Raw genomic sequence first — 18191 nt, 5'->3', positions numbered from 1 at the left:
CTTGGTATACCCTTTTGGCCCAACTACAGTAAATGAAAACAATTTTGTAAGCTGTGAAGTGATCAAAATTGACTAGAAATGAGTGGAAACTAATGTTATTGAGGTCAATAATACTTTAGGGGCAAAAACAGGCCCACATTCTGTTATTTTAGCCATTTTTAGCATTTTTTCATAAAAATCCAGATCCAAAACCAAAACCCACAAGGGTGGTATTGCCAAAACCAATCCAGATCCAAAACACGAAGGGAGATCCAGATCCAAAACCAAAACCCAAAAAAGTGGCCGCCGCACATCTCTACTAATGAGTGAAGAGGGCACATTTTCATTTTTAAGGGCAACAATTTATATGTGATGTATCGCTTCAAAATTAAAATATGCCCTCATCACTGATTATGTGTAGGGTTCTAGAATGAACACTAGATAGGATGGGCAGTATATGTATCTGGGTAAGGGGGGGTGGCGGTTTGGTGTGCAGTATACAGGGGCGGATTGGGAACTTATAAAAAATTCTAGAAGTGACCTCACATGAGCGGCACCCAGGGCTGGATTATTAATGGACAGGTGGAGCTGCAGCTCAAGGCCAACCTTTGGCCAGGGGCTCCATATGAAGCATGTCAAAAGACAGTGCCTGAAGCTCCGCCCCTGTACCTGTGCATAGCTCCGCCCCCTATGCTTTCCATCTGGTGACAAGCTGTAAAAGGCACCTTTCATTGTAGGTGCTGTGCTGCGTCCAATAGTCTGCGCTGTTGCAACACTGAGGAGAGCTCTCAGGGCATGATCTTCTCAGAAGTGTTTACTGTGCCTTGATTGGCTGAGTGACACATCACACACATTCACTCAGCCAATCGGTGCACAGGGAGTCCTCGCTGCACCTCTGACAGGCGGAAGTTACAGCAGTGGTTGCAGTGCCAGGACCCCAGGCATAGGCAAATCTAGAAATATGGTAATAGTTGGTGGTCCCAGATCCAAATACCCAAGCAGGTTGGACCCTTGCGCAGCGAAATGGGGGCGTGGTATTACACATTAGACTACACAACGTAATGCCCATTACATTTTAGCAAACTCCATAATACCCATTACACATAAAGCCACGCGCCATAATGCCAATTACACATAAGCCCACACACCATAATACCCATTACATACTAATAGCAACGTAATGTCCATTACATATTTGATACATAAGTGCCGCTTACCTACATGCTCATTGCTAGGGGGTTCTTGTTGCCAAGAGGGAGTGAATTGCTCATTGCCAGGGGGTGTTTCTCGTTGCCATAGTGGAGGGAATTGTTCATTGCCAAGGGGGAGGGAAATGCTCATTGCCAAGGGAGAGTGAGACCAAGTCTGACAGCCGCTGGCAGCTGACCAGCTATAAGGCTCCATCTTTTGTAGCATACAGTATGTTTTTTGGGTACTCTTTACTTATCACGGCACCCATCGCGGACATTGAATGCACTAAAAAATCGGGTGCGACGCGACCGACGCGATGGCCGCGATTTCCCATAGGGAACAATGTTAAATGTCTCAATTGACCCGATTTTCCTGTTCAATGCCTCAATTGACCCGATTTTTCCATAGGAAACAATGTTAAATGGCCCACAGAGGCCAAATAGGCACCCTGAAGTGTGAAATGGCCCCCACAATTGTTAACGCCACCCCACGATCAACGTGAACCCGAAGCGTGGCGAGCGCAGCGAGCCGGCGAGGGGCGGCGGTACGTGTCCCACGACCTTTTCATACCCCCACTATCCACGTCGGCGTGGAGTTGAGAATAGAATAGTGTGGCGAGCGCAGCGAGCCACCGAGCCCGAAGCGTGGCGAGCGCAGCGCACCCCGCGAGGGGACGCGGATACCTGTGAAGGTATCCGCGTCCCCTCATGGGGCTCGCTGCGCTCGCCACACTTCGGGCTCGGTGGCTCGCTGCGCTCGCCACACTATTCTATTCTCAACTCCCCGCCGACGTGGATAGTGGGGGTATGAAAAGGTCGTAGGACGCGTACCGCCGCCCCTCGCGGGCTCGCTGCGCTCGCCACGCTTCGGGTTGACGTTGATCGTGGGGTGGCGTTAAAAATTGTGGGGGCCATTTCACACTTCAGGGTGGCTATTTGGCCTCTGTGGGCCATTTAACATTGTTTCCTATGGAAAAATCGGGTCAATTGAGGCATTGAACAGGAAAATCGGGTCAATTGAGACATTTAACATTGTTCCCTATGGGAAATCGCGGGCATCGCGTCGCACCCGATTTTTAGTGCATTCAATGCCCGCGATGCCTGCGATTTTTTTACCTGCGATGCCCACGATCAAAATCGTGGGCGCCGTGCTAGGTAAAGAGTACCGGTTTTTGCACATGCTACTGGAATATTTCGATTTGAAATTGGGTTGCCAATATCATGTATCATGAACTTTTCATGATGATCACTGAATGACTGAAATGTTAATTAAACTGAATATAAAAATGAGTCAGCCAAGAAAGCAAAAAAATAGTTTGCAGGAAAGCAGACTTCTAACTTCTATGAGTGTCACTGTTACTTATAGACCAGTCACAGACTGCACTCATTAGTGTCACGCTGGCTGCTAAACCTCAGACCTCCCCGAATTACAAACTGCTCATTGCACCACCGAGGTCCTTGGCTGTGTGATGATGGCGCCAGCTCGACTGACTGCTGTCCCACCTCCTCCTTCTCCCAGCATGCGCTGCGGCAGCTGGCAGAGGTGATACAGTGTGTCAGTGAGAGTGTGGGATGCACCGGCGTGAGCACTGAGCCACACCAGTCACATGGGGTGTGCTGCTGCCTTGCCCAGCAAAAGTCAAGTAGCTGCGAGCCTTTGGCTGCAGCCAGTGCCAGGGCGACAGGCGCCAAACTGTCTGTAACAAGTCACAAGTGTTCAGAACACCAGGGAAAGCTGCCGCAGTGCTGCCCCTAGATATAGGCTGCCACCCTAGGCAATTGCCTAGTATGCCTATGCCTAGGGCCGGCTCTGTGGGGGAGGCTGGGAAGAGTGGAAATCTAGGTCTAAAGGCTGACTGAAATAATGTCATTATACTTTTTTAATTTTATTTGTAGAATTAAATATAGTTTAAAAGATATCAAGAATATAATTTATTTCCTTATAACCCATAAATACCATTTTTTCTGTGAAAGGTTATTGCTATGTTTACCTGGTATCTTATTAATCTTGAATGTCTTAGATATCATTTTTAAAGGTCTCTGAACATAATAAAGGAAATGCCATCCACAGTTACCTATTGTAAACATTGCATACCACGCCAGAACAAACATTTGTCATTTCTATACTATACAGCACATTCACCTTCCAGAGAATCAGCCAATGAATGGCATTGCTGCTTTTGTTGTTGTCAAGGAGACCATGGCCCGTATTTAATGTTGCCGATGAGGGGGATAAATGGCGGGGATTGCAGAGAACAAGCGATCCTCGCTGTTTAACCCCCGTGACGGGCGCTCACCGCATTCAACGCCGCAGGGAAATCGCGAGGATTCTCCCAAACAGCGAGGTTCGCGGCTAATGCAGGGAGTCCGCTGCATTTAGCCGATAGTCTCGCTGTTTCAGCGGCTGCATACGCTGTTTCTCCTCACTCCAAAAACGGAGTGAGTGGGAAACAGCATATGCAGGGGGGTCAGTTGAATACTGACCCTGCGAGCTGTGACAGCTCGCTCCCAGCATTGAATATACCCCCATGTCTCAAAGTTTTGTTATTTGATGCATTTATCATGAATACAAGTAGCCCCACTGTAGTTAGAATATACTAACAAGTCTTGTACAGTACATGTGAGCAGTGGCGGAACTCAAGGGTTGTGGTCCCAGGTGCAAAAATATAAATTGGGCCCCCCTCCTAAAGGTGTGAGGTGCAGTTGCCGCAGTGTTTTAAACGCCGGCAACAGCACTTTATTTCACATCCTTCGCAGGCTTTACCCCGAAATCCCTTAATACTGCTCGCTGCCCTATGGCACAATGATAAGACAAATAGAAGTGTTTTGTTTTTTATTATAATTGCAGTAATGCATACTGTATATATTCAGGATAGCTGAGAAGTTGCATTTTAAATAATACCTCATTAAAACACCAATAATCCACAAACAGAAATTAGGAACCCATCATACAGTGATAGTGTAGTCATGGCAACTGCTCTTCTTTCCAATATTACTTTCTAAGTATAGTCATTATTTAGGCTGGAGAAAGTGTTCATTACTGCAGTAGCTATGTGTTTATTTTGCTCAGACAGCCTCAGTGGTGAATACGATGTAACCTATATTTATCTCATATATCGAACTGACTTTTATTGCATTCTCTGGTTTTAGTGAGGTACAGTATGTTGGTACAAGTTATTTCTGTTTTTGCTTCTTTTTCCTCCAATTTGGTTAAGTCAGTCTCGGGGGCATATACACTATTGCGCATTATTTTAAAGACAATGATTGGTGGCTTTGAGCAAGGTTTTTCAGTCAGCAATAGCAATTAATGCTAAACAAGATACATTTATTATTAATTGCTATTGATGTACACACGGGGGAGATATATTGCACAGCAACATATTGCTGAGCAATATATTGCTCAGTTTCTCCTTTTCATCAGCAACCAGAGATGGTCGCTGATGAAAGGGACCCTCTGCCGGCGGTGCCGCAGAGATAATCAGCTAGTCGCAGGAGCAAGCTCCTGCGTCCAGCGATTAGAACGGGGCTGAAAACAGGAGCGCGCACCCGGTGATTTATCACCGGGGCACACTCCCATCACTGGCAATATGGTCGCCTGCGACCATATTTCCAGCGATTTCAGCCCCTATCGCCCCCGTGTGTACACAGCTTTAGTCTTCGGATTTCTGTTAGCGACTATGTGGTCAAAAAAGGAACTTATATGCATATTTGGTGAGATTGTCCCATAAGCTCTAAATAATGGTTGTCAGTGGCGCATGCAGGGGGGTGGGGTTTCTGGGTACCCAGAAACCCAGCTGACAGACAAAAAAGTTTTAAATGGTTTTAAACCCACTGCCGCAGCCCGCAATTAAGCCCTTCCACTGGGATTTAGCCCCACCCCCTTTTCAAACACCCAAGAATAGCGGGGTGTGAAGAAAACAGATAACGTGCAAAATGAACACACAGCTGCTGCTGTGATTCCTGCATGACTCTATCCTGCCCTCCGCTCCAAGTACTTGACACTGCTGCTGCTGCTGCCCACTGCCTAGTTAATGTATGTATGTAAATAAAGTGTGTATGTATATGTGTGTGTGTGTGTGTGTGTGTATATATATATATATATGATAGATGATGTGACCCTAATATTGCGCTTATAAAAGAGCAGCACCCTTATAGTACCTCGTTGTTAACAGACGGACTGAAAAGGAAATGGATAGAAACAAGATAGAGGTGCGCTACAGTTTTATCACCAATGCCCACTTATCAGGTGTTTAGTAAAACTAAAAGGATATCAAATAGATAAAAACAAATAACATTTATTCAGCAGTACAGTAGTACAGCATGTAGTTTATCTTCAGTTATGCATTTCCATTGTTCACGGTGTGCAACATACAGAAATACTTCTCAGTCCTACGCATTTCGTCCTTCAGGACTTCATCAGGGGCAATGAATGTATCTAATATGATAGTATGGATAGTGCAGATAAAAACTGCTATTCCTTTATTTCATGCAGTAATATGCTGCAGTAGAACAGGTAGATGAAATTTTATAGTAGGTAATTTTATGATCACCTAGTTCACAAGAAGTCTAGGTTCTCCTTTGTGCTTTTGTGGTTGGGACAGGAGTGAACAGCTATCATTTACCTTACTGTGCAGTAATCATCCTAAGGCGAAAGGATAGTCTATCCTTTTAAGGATACAGATGTAGCCCCGCCAGCGGCCGGCTACCGTCAGGGGCGCACGCGTCTCCCTGCCCGCCGCTTCCCCCGCCATCGCCGCCGGTCCCCCTCGCCGCCCCAAACCCCCCCCCCAATTGGGCAGCATCTCCCTGAAGCTGAGATGGGCAGGGAGACGCTGCCCAACTGCCGTGATACTGGGACACACACATGTGTGTAGGATGCACGTCCCAGTCCCTATCGCCGACGCTCGCCAGAGATTGGGATCTGGCTGGCGTCGGCAATGGATGAGCAAAGCTGCATCTGTAGGTGGTCTTTTCCATCCCCCAATTGATATATCTTATCATTAGCCTTGTTGGCCTAACAACTCACCCCTTCAGTTCCTTCTGAGGGGCACTTGCTGTACACCTTCATATGAGGGAAAAATTCTGAAATACTCCTAAGAAAAACAAGATTGCACTGATAATCAGATCCTTCAATGAGGACAGGAAGTATATTTTGAATGTTGTCTGGAAGTGTGACCACATTTTGAATAATAGAAAATCAATAGAGAAATTAAGAGATACTTAAAACTTTACCCCTGATGAATTTTCGCAGTGAGATGAAACGCGTCGGTTATACAGTTTCCATTTAAAGAATCAAGAAAGCCACTCCTATGACTGTGAAATGCTCATTTTATTCGGTACTTGTGGAGTATCACGGCTCCCACGACCTGCATCGTATGCAGATCGTATGCTAAAAATCGCATCGCATCGCATCGCATGTAGCATACGATGGCATACGATGCGATGCGATGTTTTACAGATTTTTGACTATTTTAGCTCAAAAATCGTATGCCATCGCATAACATCGTATGCCATATGTAGTGGCATACGATGTTCTACGATGCGATACGATGTTTTACCGATTTTTGAGCAAAAATGGTCAAAAATCGGTAAAACATCGGATAACATCGTATGCCATATGTAGTGGCATACGATGTCATACGATGCGATACGATGTTTTACCGATTTTTGAGCAAAAATGGTGAAAAATCGGTAAAACATCGGATAACATCGTATGCCATATGTAGTGGCATACGATGTCATATGATGCGATACGATGTTTTACCGATTTTTGAGCAAAAATGGTGAAAAATCGGTAAAACATCGCATGGCATCGTATGCCATCGATGCGATACGATGTTTTACCGATTTTTGAGCCATTTTAGCTCAAAAATCGTATGCGATCGCATCGGATGCGATGCGATGGCACCCGATTTTGCACTGAAATGCATCAGAATGCATTGAAATGTGTATTAAAGTAGTGAAATGCCCCCAAATGCCATTTTTCCTAGTGCACCACCCCCACTATCAACGTGAACCCGAAGCGTGGCGAGCGCAGCGAGCCCGCGAGGGGCGGCGGTACGCGTCCTACGACCTTTTCATACCCCCACTATCCACGTCGGCGTGGAGTTGAGAATAGAATAGTGTGGCGAGCGCAGCGAGCCACCGAGCCCGAAGCGTGGCGAGCGCAGCGAGCCCCGCGAGGGGACGCGGATACCTTCACAGCTATACGCGTCTCCTCGCGGGCTTTACAGGTATCCGCGTCCCCTCGCGGGGCTCGCTGCGCTCGCCACGCTTCGGGCTCGGTGGCTCGCTGCGCTCGCCACACTATTCTATTCTCGACTCCACGCCGACGTGGATAGTGGGGGTATGAAAAGGTCGTAGGACGCGTACCGCCGCCCCTCGCGGGCTCGCTGCGCTCGCCACGCTTCGGGTTGACGTTGATAGTGGGGGTGGTGCACTATGAAAAATGGCATTTGGGGGCATTTCACTACTTTAATACACATTTCAATGCATTCTGATGCATTTCAGTGCAAAATCGGGTGCCATCGCATCGCATCGGATGCCATCGTATGGCATCCGATGCGATCGCATACGATTTTTGAGCTAAAATGGCTCAAAAATCGGTAAAACATCGTATCGCATCGATGGCATACGATGCCATGCGATGTTTTACCGATTTTTCACCATTTTTGCTCAAAAATCGGTAAAACATCGTATCGCATCATATGACATCGTATGCCACTACATATGGCATACGATGTTATCCGATGTTTTACCGATTTTTCACCATTTTTGCTCAAAAATCGGTAAAACATCGTATCGCATCGTATGACATCGTATGCCACTACATATGGCATACGATGTTATCCGATGTTTTACCGATTTTTGACCATTTTTGCTCAAAAATCGGTAAAACATCGTATCGCATCGTATGACATCGTATGCCACTACATATGGCATACGATGCCATGCGATGGCATACGATTTTTGAGCAAAAATGCTCAAAAATCGGTAAAACATCGCATCGCATCGTATGCCATCGTATGCCACTACATATGGCATACGATGCCATACGATGGGAGCCGTGATACTCCACAAGTACCTTTTATTCTATATATTTTAATAAATGTTTTATTTGTGTTTATATCTATATATGGAAAGACTGAATTAATCATAAAATAACATGATCTGGGGAGCTATTTAACACTATTGAGGCAGTGTAAGGTTCAAAGATCCTACTACTCGGGGATCAAGTGTTAACAGCGACCACTAAGTTCAGTTATCAGCGCAACTCTAGGGGTTCTGTTTGTTATATATATATCAAACCCCAATATTCCTCTGCGCGCTACAGTATATACAGAATTATAAAACAACTGTATGTATAGGCTGCCCAACCACAAAGTTCTCTGAGAGTTGAGGGAACAAACACCACAATATTTTCCCCAATAGTGGTGAGGTGCCAATTAGTAGATATACAGTCCTTATGAAATCATCCAATTTTAATAAATTTATTTCATCCAACTTATAGTTTTATTTGATCCTTCAAAACGAGAATATGAGAAGTGTACCAACGCGTTTCGTCTTCAAAAAGACTTCATCAGGAGAACAACGGTACAATCTTATGGATGATATAGGATTTCCTATTATCATAAAGATCCTGTGCTGTCCATATAGTTATTCCAAGAGTTATTTAGGTACCTGTGTATTAGCAGGGCACTCTGCTGTTGTAACGTTGTAGTAATCCCGGTCCAGAATACCGACACTCACCAATCCTTTTCAGGGTTGAAATTGCTCCGGTGCCCCCTCAAACTGGGTAACAGCTCAGTATATTGACAAGAAAGTGGCACTCAGGAGACTTTAATTGCGGTGAACAGTTTGCTGTTTTAATCCATAAAAAATACGTCCGCTTACTAAATTACGAATCACCATTCTTTTGAATGGTTATTTCTATTCGTATCCTATCGATGGCGTATACATTCTTATTTGTAAATACAAATACGAATGTGCCATGAATACGAATACGAAAATACGAATACGCCTAAAAAAAATCGTATTTTGCAGTACAAATATGATTTTTTTTAAAACCGTATTTGGCTTATTAAATTTCCCCCCTTAATGTCCAGTACTACGATTGCCCTGCACTCAGGACAGTCTTTGGGATTACCAGACTAGAGCATTCCCAGATGGGTGGTATACCTACTGGCACTTGGGAAGAATTGCCGTGTTGTAGCCAATGTGTCCATTCTAGTCTCAGACTTATTTTTATGTTGCAATTAGTAGCAAATTTAAGCTAAGTACATACAGTACTATACAAGTTGCTTACTGGCAGATTCAGACATTGGGTCATTTACCTGATAATTGTTTAGTGTGCGTGCTGCAACAGGGACAGATGGTCGATCCAAATTACTGATTGTTCAGAAAATGCTGAGCTTATGAACCATGGCCAATGTCCAGTGTATAATGTACAGCAGGACGATTTAGAATGAAAGGGACCAGTTAGAACTAAACAATTATGACTTGTTTATACTGTACGATCCGCGTGGACTACAATTGGGAACGGTAAAGTGTGCTGAGCAAAGCAAATCCCCATGTCCAAAGCATAGCAATTTGGAGTTCATGTTGACAGCACAAAAAACGTAATAACTCAGGCCTTGTCTCGAGAGGGACCCGGGGGCGGCATGAAGCAATGGGTCTACTCAGCACCCAATTGTGTCTTAAAGTTTATTTGTCTCTTAAGAGGTAGATTTATGCCTCTGTTACCAATATACTAATAACAATTGCCCCATGGCTATTCTCAGCTTGGGCCTGATTCAGACCCGCTCGCTAAGCAGCATTCTTTTGCTGCTTAGCGAGAGGGTAAATATTGGCCACCGCTCAGACGAACGCCTGCACCCCACCATCTGGATCCCCTCAGTTGCATGCAAGGGAATGTGTTCGCTAACAGAACCCCTTGCATGTGGCCGCTAGCAGGCGAAATCATCGGATGGTCACTCTCCATCGAGTAATTTCTCCTGCCTTTGGCTATAAAAGTCAGTCTCAATTGACTTTTTTTACAGCCGCTGATCGCCGAAGACAGGGTGGACGCTGACGTCATGTGACATCAGTGCCTGCCCCCAAGTAGGGAACGCCACACCTGCATTCCCAGGGGAAAGTTTAGTGTTTTTATGGGGGCGCCCATAAAACCCTGGCCATTCCCCTCTAGCTTCCCCCTGTATGCCTCCCTACCTACCCGTGCAAACGCCTCAGTGAGTGCGATACTCACCGAAGGCATTTGCACTGGGAGTGTGCAAATACGCGCATGCACAGACCTCCCACCATCGGAACAGGGCCGAATTCGTCCCCTTCTAAATGGGGCTGAATTAGGGACTTTGTCAGGTGTGCATTTCTTTTGCTGTAATAGTAACTATATTTATTGTTTACTAAATCATTGAAATGAGTAAGGATCTGTATTATTCTGCAGCAATACACAGTGGGGGATTAAATAGCTATATTTTTCAATAAGACCTATCTCTTCTATTTATTATTAAATGTATTATTATTATATTATTATTATTATTACTTGCAGGAACCAAATCAGAAAGGAAAATCTTCCTGTAGCTTCCTGCGTCCCTTCCATCAGCCGACCAGACAATAAACGTTCTGTCTGTAGCTTCTATAATTGCAATCTCTTGTTGTCTCAGTAGAGTTAGGAACTCACGATTCCCACAACAGCAATTTTCATTAAACTTGCTGATAGCACATGAACAGATTTTAATTTGTACATATTTGTTTTAAAAAGAAATAAATTACCAGACTAAAGGGATTTTTATTAAAACATAGGTTTCATGTTACTCTTGATTTCCCTCAGAACTCCAGTAACAAGTACTAAATATAAATGAGCATAGATGTGGCTTAAAGTGGTCCATTTACAAATCTCTTAGTATCCCTGCAGTATGTGAAGGTGGCCATACACTAGAACAATATCAGGCCCAAACGCACTATTTCAATGAGTCGTGCGTTTGGTTGTGTGCACATCGTGAGTTATATCGTTACGATGTGCGATTCCGCGGATCGAGAGGTTGCTCCACTGATTATAAGTGCTGCACGTATGATCATTTGGCTTTGCTTCAGGTTGTAAGCAGGTCGTACAGATGGAGCGCCCCTCAGCCAGCTCAGGGAATCACCAGATTCCCTGAGCTAGTACAGGCTGGCAGAGAGGCGCTCCATCTGACGGGGACGCCCAAGTGTCTCACGCGCTCGCGCATCCCAGTCACTCAGGCGGCGGGGAGCGGAATCCCTGCCCGTCTCCGCTTCAGGGAGACGGGCAGGGTTAGGGGGGTTATGGGGGAGCGGCGGGGAGGAGATGGAGGGCTTCGTCAGAAAGAGGCGCGTGAGCAACTCGTGTGCACACGCCCCCTTCTGGCGGTTGGCAAAAGACGGCAATTAGCAATAGAATCACCAGGAGCAGCTCTAATGAGAGCTGCTCCATCTGTATGTGCTTTTAAAGCACATTTATTTATTTATTACAGTTTCTTATATAGCGCAGCAAATTCCAATACAATTTACAATAGGAAACAGTGATGAAACAAACTGGGTAGTAACAAACCGACATAGAGGTAGGAGGGCCCTGCTTGCAAGCTTACAATCTATAGGGATAATAGAAGGGATACATAAGGATATGATTCCATAGCATGGCAGTCCCAACAGATTGCAAGACAGTCTTGTCTACGACCTGCATATGATCAGGTTGTATGCAGGTCGTTTGAGTGTAGGGCCAGCTTTAAACAAGGGATCCTGATGGTAGATTGACATTGTTTAGGTCTAAAGTCAATAGTATGACACCATATGGTCGACATAGTCAAAAGATCGTCACAAGCAAGGTTCTCGTGCATTTTGAAGGGTTTTTTTTATCTGTTTTGCACTTTGTTTCGTACTTTTTTATACTTAGCCATCCACTTGGACTCCAATTGAAAAAAATATACAATAGTAGCGCTAGAAATTGAATTATAAAATTTAATTATATATAAAAAAGGGGGGTACACAATAAAATCAACAATAAGAAACCAGCAGGAACACCATTTATATGCAAATTGTAGCTGCTTAGACTGGATCCATTCCTAGTATAAGTCTAAGCAGCTACAATTTGCATATAAATGGTGTTCCTGCTGGTTTCTTATTGTTGATTTTATTGTGTACCCCCCTTTTTTATATATAATTAAATTTTATAATTCAATTTCTAGCGCTACTATTGTATATTTTTTTCTGTCTTTCTCCCTAGGGACTCTCGATCCCTTGTTTAGTAGCTGCTTCACATTGCAACCCTTCCCAGCGCCCAATTGTGCTGTTCTACAGCCGCCCCCCTCTTTTTTGGACTCCAATTGACATGGCGAACAAAGCAGTACACAGACACTTGATCAGGTGTCCACATTGACAGCAAACAAAAGTGAAAAACTCATGACAACCTTTTCCGTGTTGACCCGTTGTCACTGTTGACCTTGTGCATGTTTACCATTTTGGTGTCAAAAAGACATTTTTGTCATAATCAGGGGCGTAGCTACCAGAGGCATTGGAGTCACCTGCCTCTGGGCTCCAAGCCCTGAAGGGCACCTGGATGCACAGTACCACCTGTGTGGTTCACTGTGGAAACCAAGAGTGGTTGCTGTTCTTCCAACACAGCTCTGCAATGCACCTGCTGCTGCAGAATTAATTATCTACAAATCTATCTATATAAAGCTATAGAAATAATTGCCCATTTTTTCAAGTGGGGGGCTCCAAACTCCAACTTGCGTCCTCTGGATGAACATATTTGGCTCCCAGTGCGAACAGGTAAAACTGCGCCCCCCCTTCCACCCATACATGTGGAAAAGAAAGGGAGCATGGCCTAGCAGGGAGAGTGTGTCCTTGTGACGTGCCTTGCAAAATAAGACTACCTTAAAAACCCTGTACCAACTCAGTAGGAGCATAGCAGGACTCACCACCACCTCAAAAGGACTCGTGGACATGAAGTCAGACTGCAGGCTTCAGCAGCGGAGGTGCAGTGTGTCATCAGGAGTCGAGGACAGAGAAACTGTCATACTTGTCAAATGCACATACTCCCATTGCCGCCTGCCAAAGATGCATAGCAAAAATTTACACCATAATGCTCATTACACATTATGTCACGCACCATAATGCCTAATACAAATTATACCACACTCCATAATACCCATTGTGTGTGTTTACTGTGTAAAGGGCATTACGGTGTGTGGCATAATGTGTAATGGACATTATGGTCTGTGGCATAATGTGTAATGTGCATTACGGTCTGCGGAATCCTGGCCTAGTGTGTTTAAGGGGCTCTACCCGATGCAGTGTGTCTAAGGGGCTCTAGCTAGCACAGTGTGTATAAGTGACACTACTCTGTAGTGTAATGTGAATTGGTACTATTATGTGGCCACACCCTACATTTTTGAAGCGCGCTTCCGGATCGCACTTTCCCAACTTTTAAGTAGCAATTAATACTCCATCCATATTGTAGCTCCACCCACAATATCCACATGAGGGGCAAAAAAATTTGGCTAGGGCTGGCCCTGAGCGTGGCTTCAAAAGCTGAGGAGAGCTGTAATTGAGGCAAAGGGCTAGAGAGACAGAGCAGCGCTAAGGAACTGGGTAGTGCTGACAAGATCTGTTACCTGACAGCAACGGCTGAGGGGCGGAGACGCTAGGCCATGATAGGGAGACACCCAGGCTTCCACCAGTAACACTCCCTCTGATCAAGAGGGTCGCAGCCTGCACAGGAGGGACCACATTGGGTGAACCCACTCCTAGGTTCCACAATGTATCAGATAAACAGAGGTGGAGCTGAAAGGACACTGGTGGCTGAATAGAAGAGCCGCACTGCCCTCCACACCTGTTCTATTCTCCCTCTGGCAGATTCCAACTACTGGGAATTTAGCAGTCGGTATTTTGATGTCGTAGGAATGACCATTGGAATCCTGACTGTCGGGGAGTCATCCCCCAGCTCAGGTGGGTAATCTAGACTGAATTGGAGGAGGACTATTCTCCAGAGGCTAAAGCAACTGCATGACGAGCCATGTGGCGCCCAGTGCATTTGCATGGTTCGTCCCCCTGTAAAATTGTAAAATTGACCCTGGTGGTCCAGTAAATATAAGCAAAGAGATATACAGTACAGTACAGTATTGTTTGTATAGACGTCTCATGTACTGTACATGCTCCTTATGCATTATATGATGACAATGGGATAACATACCTCCCAACCTATTGCAGGACCTGCCGCGCCGTAGGCGTGGTCAGCCCAAAAAGAAGACAAGTGTCTGGCAAAGGGGCATGTTCTAGAATCGTGACCCCTGTTTTTATAATTTTCAGGGGTGTGCCCAGTGCTCCCCTCACTGCCTGACAGCCCCTGCACTAAAGAGATGCTGTTTAATTGCACACAATATCTCTTCAGTGATCACAGACTCCCCCAACTGCCCACCCCCGCTCACGGGACACTTGTAATTAGCGGGACTGTGCTGCAGACACTTGGGAGGTATAGGATCACTAACCAAAAAGCTAGAAGCTATATGGCTGAGTTAGCGGTGATATTCAGGTTATTACTTAGCACTAGTTTGTAGTAACTAGACTCCTTACACATGGTTTCTTCTTGATAGCAGGTTCTTACTACAGTATCTGATCAGATCATGTCAGCACATTGTGCAATGCTGGGTGCACACTGGGCCAACCTATCTGACGTAAGTGCATAAACTCTTGCCAGTCAATCGGCCGATGTGTTTCGTCTGACTTCACAAGTGGGTTGGCATTAACACGTGCCCACCCAGTTGTGATGTTAAGCACCAATAGCTGCTGCAGCAAGTGTATTGGTGGTCTGCAGACGGTATGTACACACAGTCCAATGCACAGATAGATGTCCAGATATATTCCTTATCGCCGGTGTGGCAGGACCAATGCCTGAGATAGGGCGCTGTCTGACAAAGGGTGCTGTTTAATGCAAAACGTTCCTGTTATATACTATATAAACATTCTGCTGTTTAAGCATACCAACTGAAGTGCAGTATTACACCTCATTCTAATACTCCTTAACCTCTGGCTCCTGGATTTACTCTTGATTGGATTGAAGAGCCCCTCTTCATTTTCTTTTAAATTATAATATTCATAGTGAATTTTCATTATGCTATAGCTGAGAACTTGACATTAGTAATAGATTAGGGGCACAACTCTGCTCACACAAGACAGGCTACATAATATCAATTCCAGCAGTGATGATAAAGGATCATACAATTGTCTAGGAATACATTTTCTGGCCATGTGCTTTCATTAGGAAGCTGCTGTCAACCCACACCACTTCACTTGTGTAGTGGGGTTTAGTTATGTGGTCTGGGGAGGCGCCAATACAAATGGGCTTACTGTGTCATTATAGGGTCCATGGAGAAACATAGGTCTGTTCACTTATTATTTATTTATAAATAGTTCTTATATAGCGCACACATATTCTGCAGCGCTTTACAGAGAATATTTGAACACTCAGTCCCTGCACCAGTGGAGCTTACAATCTATATTCCCTACCACATGTACACGCACACACAGACATTATAGGGTTAATTTTTACTGGAAAATTCCAACCCCCACCGCCAATTCCCACCACCACACCAGCTTTCCACGCTGGTTTCTCCTACAGGAAGATGGCCCGTTGAGGCCTACAAGATGGCGCCGCAAATGGCTGCCAAGGAACTGTGCACTCAGCTACTGTATGTAACCCTGTGTCTTTGCTCCAATATTACCTGCCTGGCTGGTGCAGCGACCAGTGGCGCCGCTGATGGCTGCCTAGGCGCTATGCAGCTCAGCGGGTATGGGTCCCCTGTGTGATAACTGTAACTGTCCCTGCTTATACTGTTACCTACCGACTGCTGCAACAACCAGTGGCGCCGCTGATGGCTGCCTAGGCGCTGGGCAGCTCGGCGGGCATGTGTTCCCTACATGTAATGTCCTCAATGTAATGTATGCAATGTCCTCTCCCCCCCCCTATCCCTGCTTGATGCTGCACTGTAAATCCGCAGAAAATTCCTAGTGTGCGCAAGCACACATGGCCAATAAAGTTCTATTCTTTATTCTATTCTATAAATTAACCATTTTTGGATTGTGGGAGAAAACCGGAGTACCCGGAGGAAACCCACGCAAGCACAGGGAGAATATACAAACTCCAGTTAGGGCCATGGTGGGAATCGCCCAACACATGCATTGTTTAATGATTAATGACACTATGTGAGTTTTGTCCACAGGAGCCATGGGTTAGATTACTGTGTACTATATGTTATTATCAAACTCAGTTAGCAAAATTAAATTACAAAAGCCTATTCACTGTTTGTACATTTGTACATGCACATATTGCATCTCTTTGATGTAGCAACTGTTGGACGTAAATGACCAGTCGATCCTGTTCTTTCCAATTTAGAGCTGTACACATCTCAAGATACATACACCTCTGATCAGCATCATCATACAGTATGTGTCTGGATAACTAGAAGTCATCATCATGTATGTTCTTGCTCCTGTATACTCCCATACAAGGTGCAAAAGGTACACCTGACAGGCGTGTATAGGCTTAAGCGCTAGTCTGCATTTGCCCGTTTGCGTGAATGTGAAAGGGAGAATGTTGCTGAATTTAGACTATGGGGTAGATGTAAGAAGCAGTGATAAGGGAGGAGAAGTGAGCCAGAGCAGAAGTGGCCCATGGCAACCAATTAGCTGCTCTGTATAATTTTATAGTATGCAAATTATAGATGTTATTTCCATGTTGATTGGTTGCCATGAGCCAATCCTCCTCTGGCTCACTTCTCCTCCCTTATCACTGCTTCATACATCTGCCCCTGTGTGATAAGATATCTTCCCATCCCCCTTCCACTGCTCTGATCATATTGCCCGGTACACACCAGGGCGACCCGCTCACGATGCACATCGTGAGCGGGTCATCCGTCCCGCTCACAATCACGTGGAGCACACGACCCGCTCACACTGTGCACCGTGAGCAGGTTCCGATCCGATCGCGACCCGCACACGGGTGTATGGTCGTTTTCAGATCCTACCTGCTGCAGGTAGGATCTGAATAACGAACGACCGACCTGCGGGGCCGCGCATCAGATCGGGATCGGACCAGAACAGGCAAAAAAGGGCCCAATCTACCTACAATCTACATCCAATCGGTTGGGATTGGATCTAGATTGATGGGATTGGGCCCTTGTCGTTCTGGTGTGTACCCTGCATAAGTGTAGTGGTGATCATCAATTGTCCTACACAAATGGAGGTATGTTTATTTCAGCGTCAACCCAAGAGTTTTCAGTCATAATTCAGTTGGCCCCAAACTGGACAAGGATTTGGCCATTAAGCATTCATGTTGAGTGGATGGGTTTTCCCATGATGGCAAGTTAGGGCTGAATAACTCATCTCACAAATAAAGTAAAATCAGTCCACAACGTTGAATCCATTTTAAAGAACAACTCACCCGGAACTGTATTGCCTTGAATCCAGATGATGATGATTATGCTACAAGACAAACTTTACTTTGCTTGGCCTAAAAAATATAAATGTTTGCTTGTGTTATAACAAAGTATTTTTTTATCGTCTCAGTAACGTGAAATCCCATTTTCTTAAATTGAAATCATAAACATGTCCACAATATTGAAACTATATTTTAGAAGTTATACTTTCTCTACTACAGTTATTGCTTTTAATATTTGTTTATGTTTTTTACACTATAGAAAGTTTAACATTTTAAAAAACATTGTGATCTTTTGCATTGTGTCATACGTTCAAATTCATAAGTAACTTTTACCATTAAATTTGTTACAATAATTAACTTAACTGTAAATCCTTTCAGTCCAAGGTGGACTCGGAGTACAACATGAATCTTCCCCGAGGTCCGCAAGTGTTACCTCCCCTGCCTGCACTATCCACCAGAGAGCCATCAGAGCTGTTCCAGGTATGTTGGGATGTGGAAATATTGCCTGTAATATGCAACACTTTAGTTACATTTTCCCCAGCATCAGTTTCCAAGGTGACCACTATTCA

The 18191-nt window shown here is 44.9% G+C and overlaps 1 protein-coding gene across 1 annotated transcript in view; it reads left to right on the top strand.

Moving 5' to 3' along the window:
- The window catches only part of DNAH3 (dynein axonemal heavy chain 3), a 399027-nt gene that overhangs the window by 16155 nt on the left and 364681 nt on the right, over positions 1-18191 (top strand). Inside the window, exon 2 of the mRNA XM_083153252.1 lies at positions 18001-18102. Coding sequence (XP_083009378.1) covers positions 18001-18102 — 102 coding nt within the window. The remainder of the gene's footprint in view (positions 1-18000; positions 18103-18191) is intronic.

The sequence above is a fragment of the Crinia signifera genome, chromosome 7, assembly GCF_055691185.1.
Source record: "Crinia signifera chromosome 7, ASM5569118v1, whole genome shotgun sequence".
Classification (NCBI taxonomy): domain Eukaryota; kingdom Metazoa; phylum Chordata; class Amphibia; order Anura; family Myobatrachidae; genus Crinia; species Crinia signifera.
The sequence above is the reverse complement of the archived record's forward strand: the minus strand, read 5'-3'. Positions and strand labels throughout refer to the sequence as shown.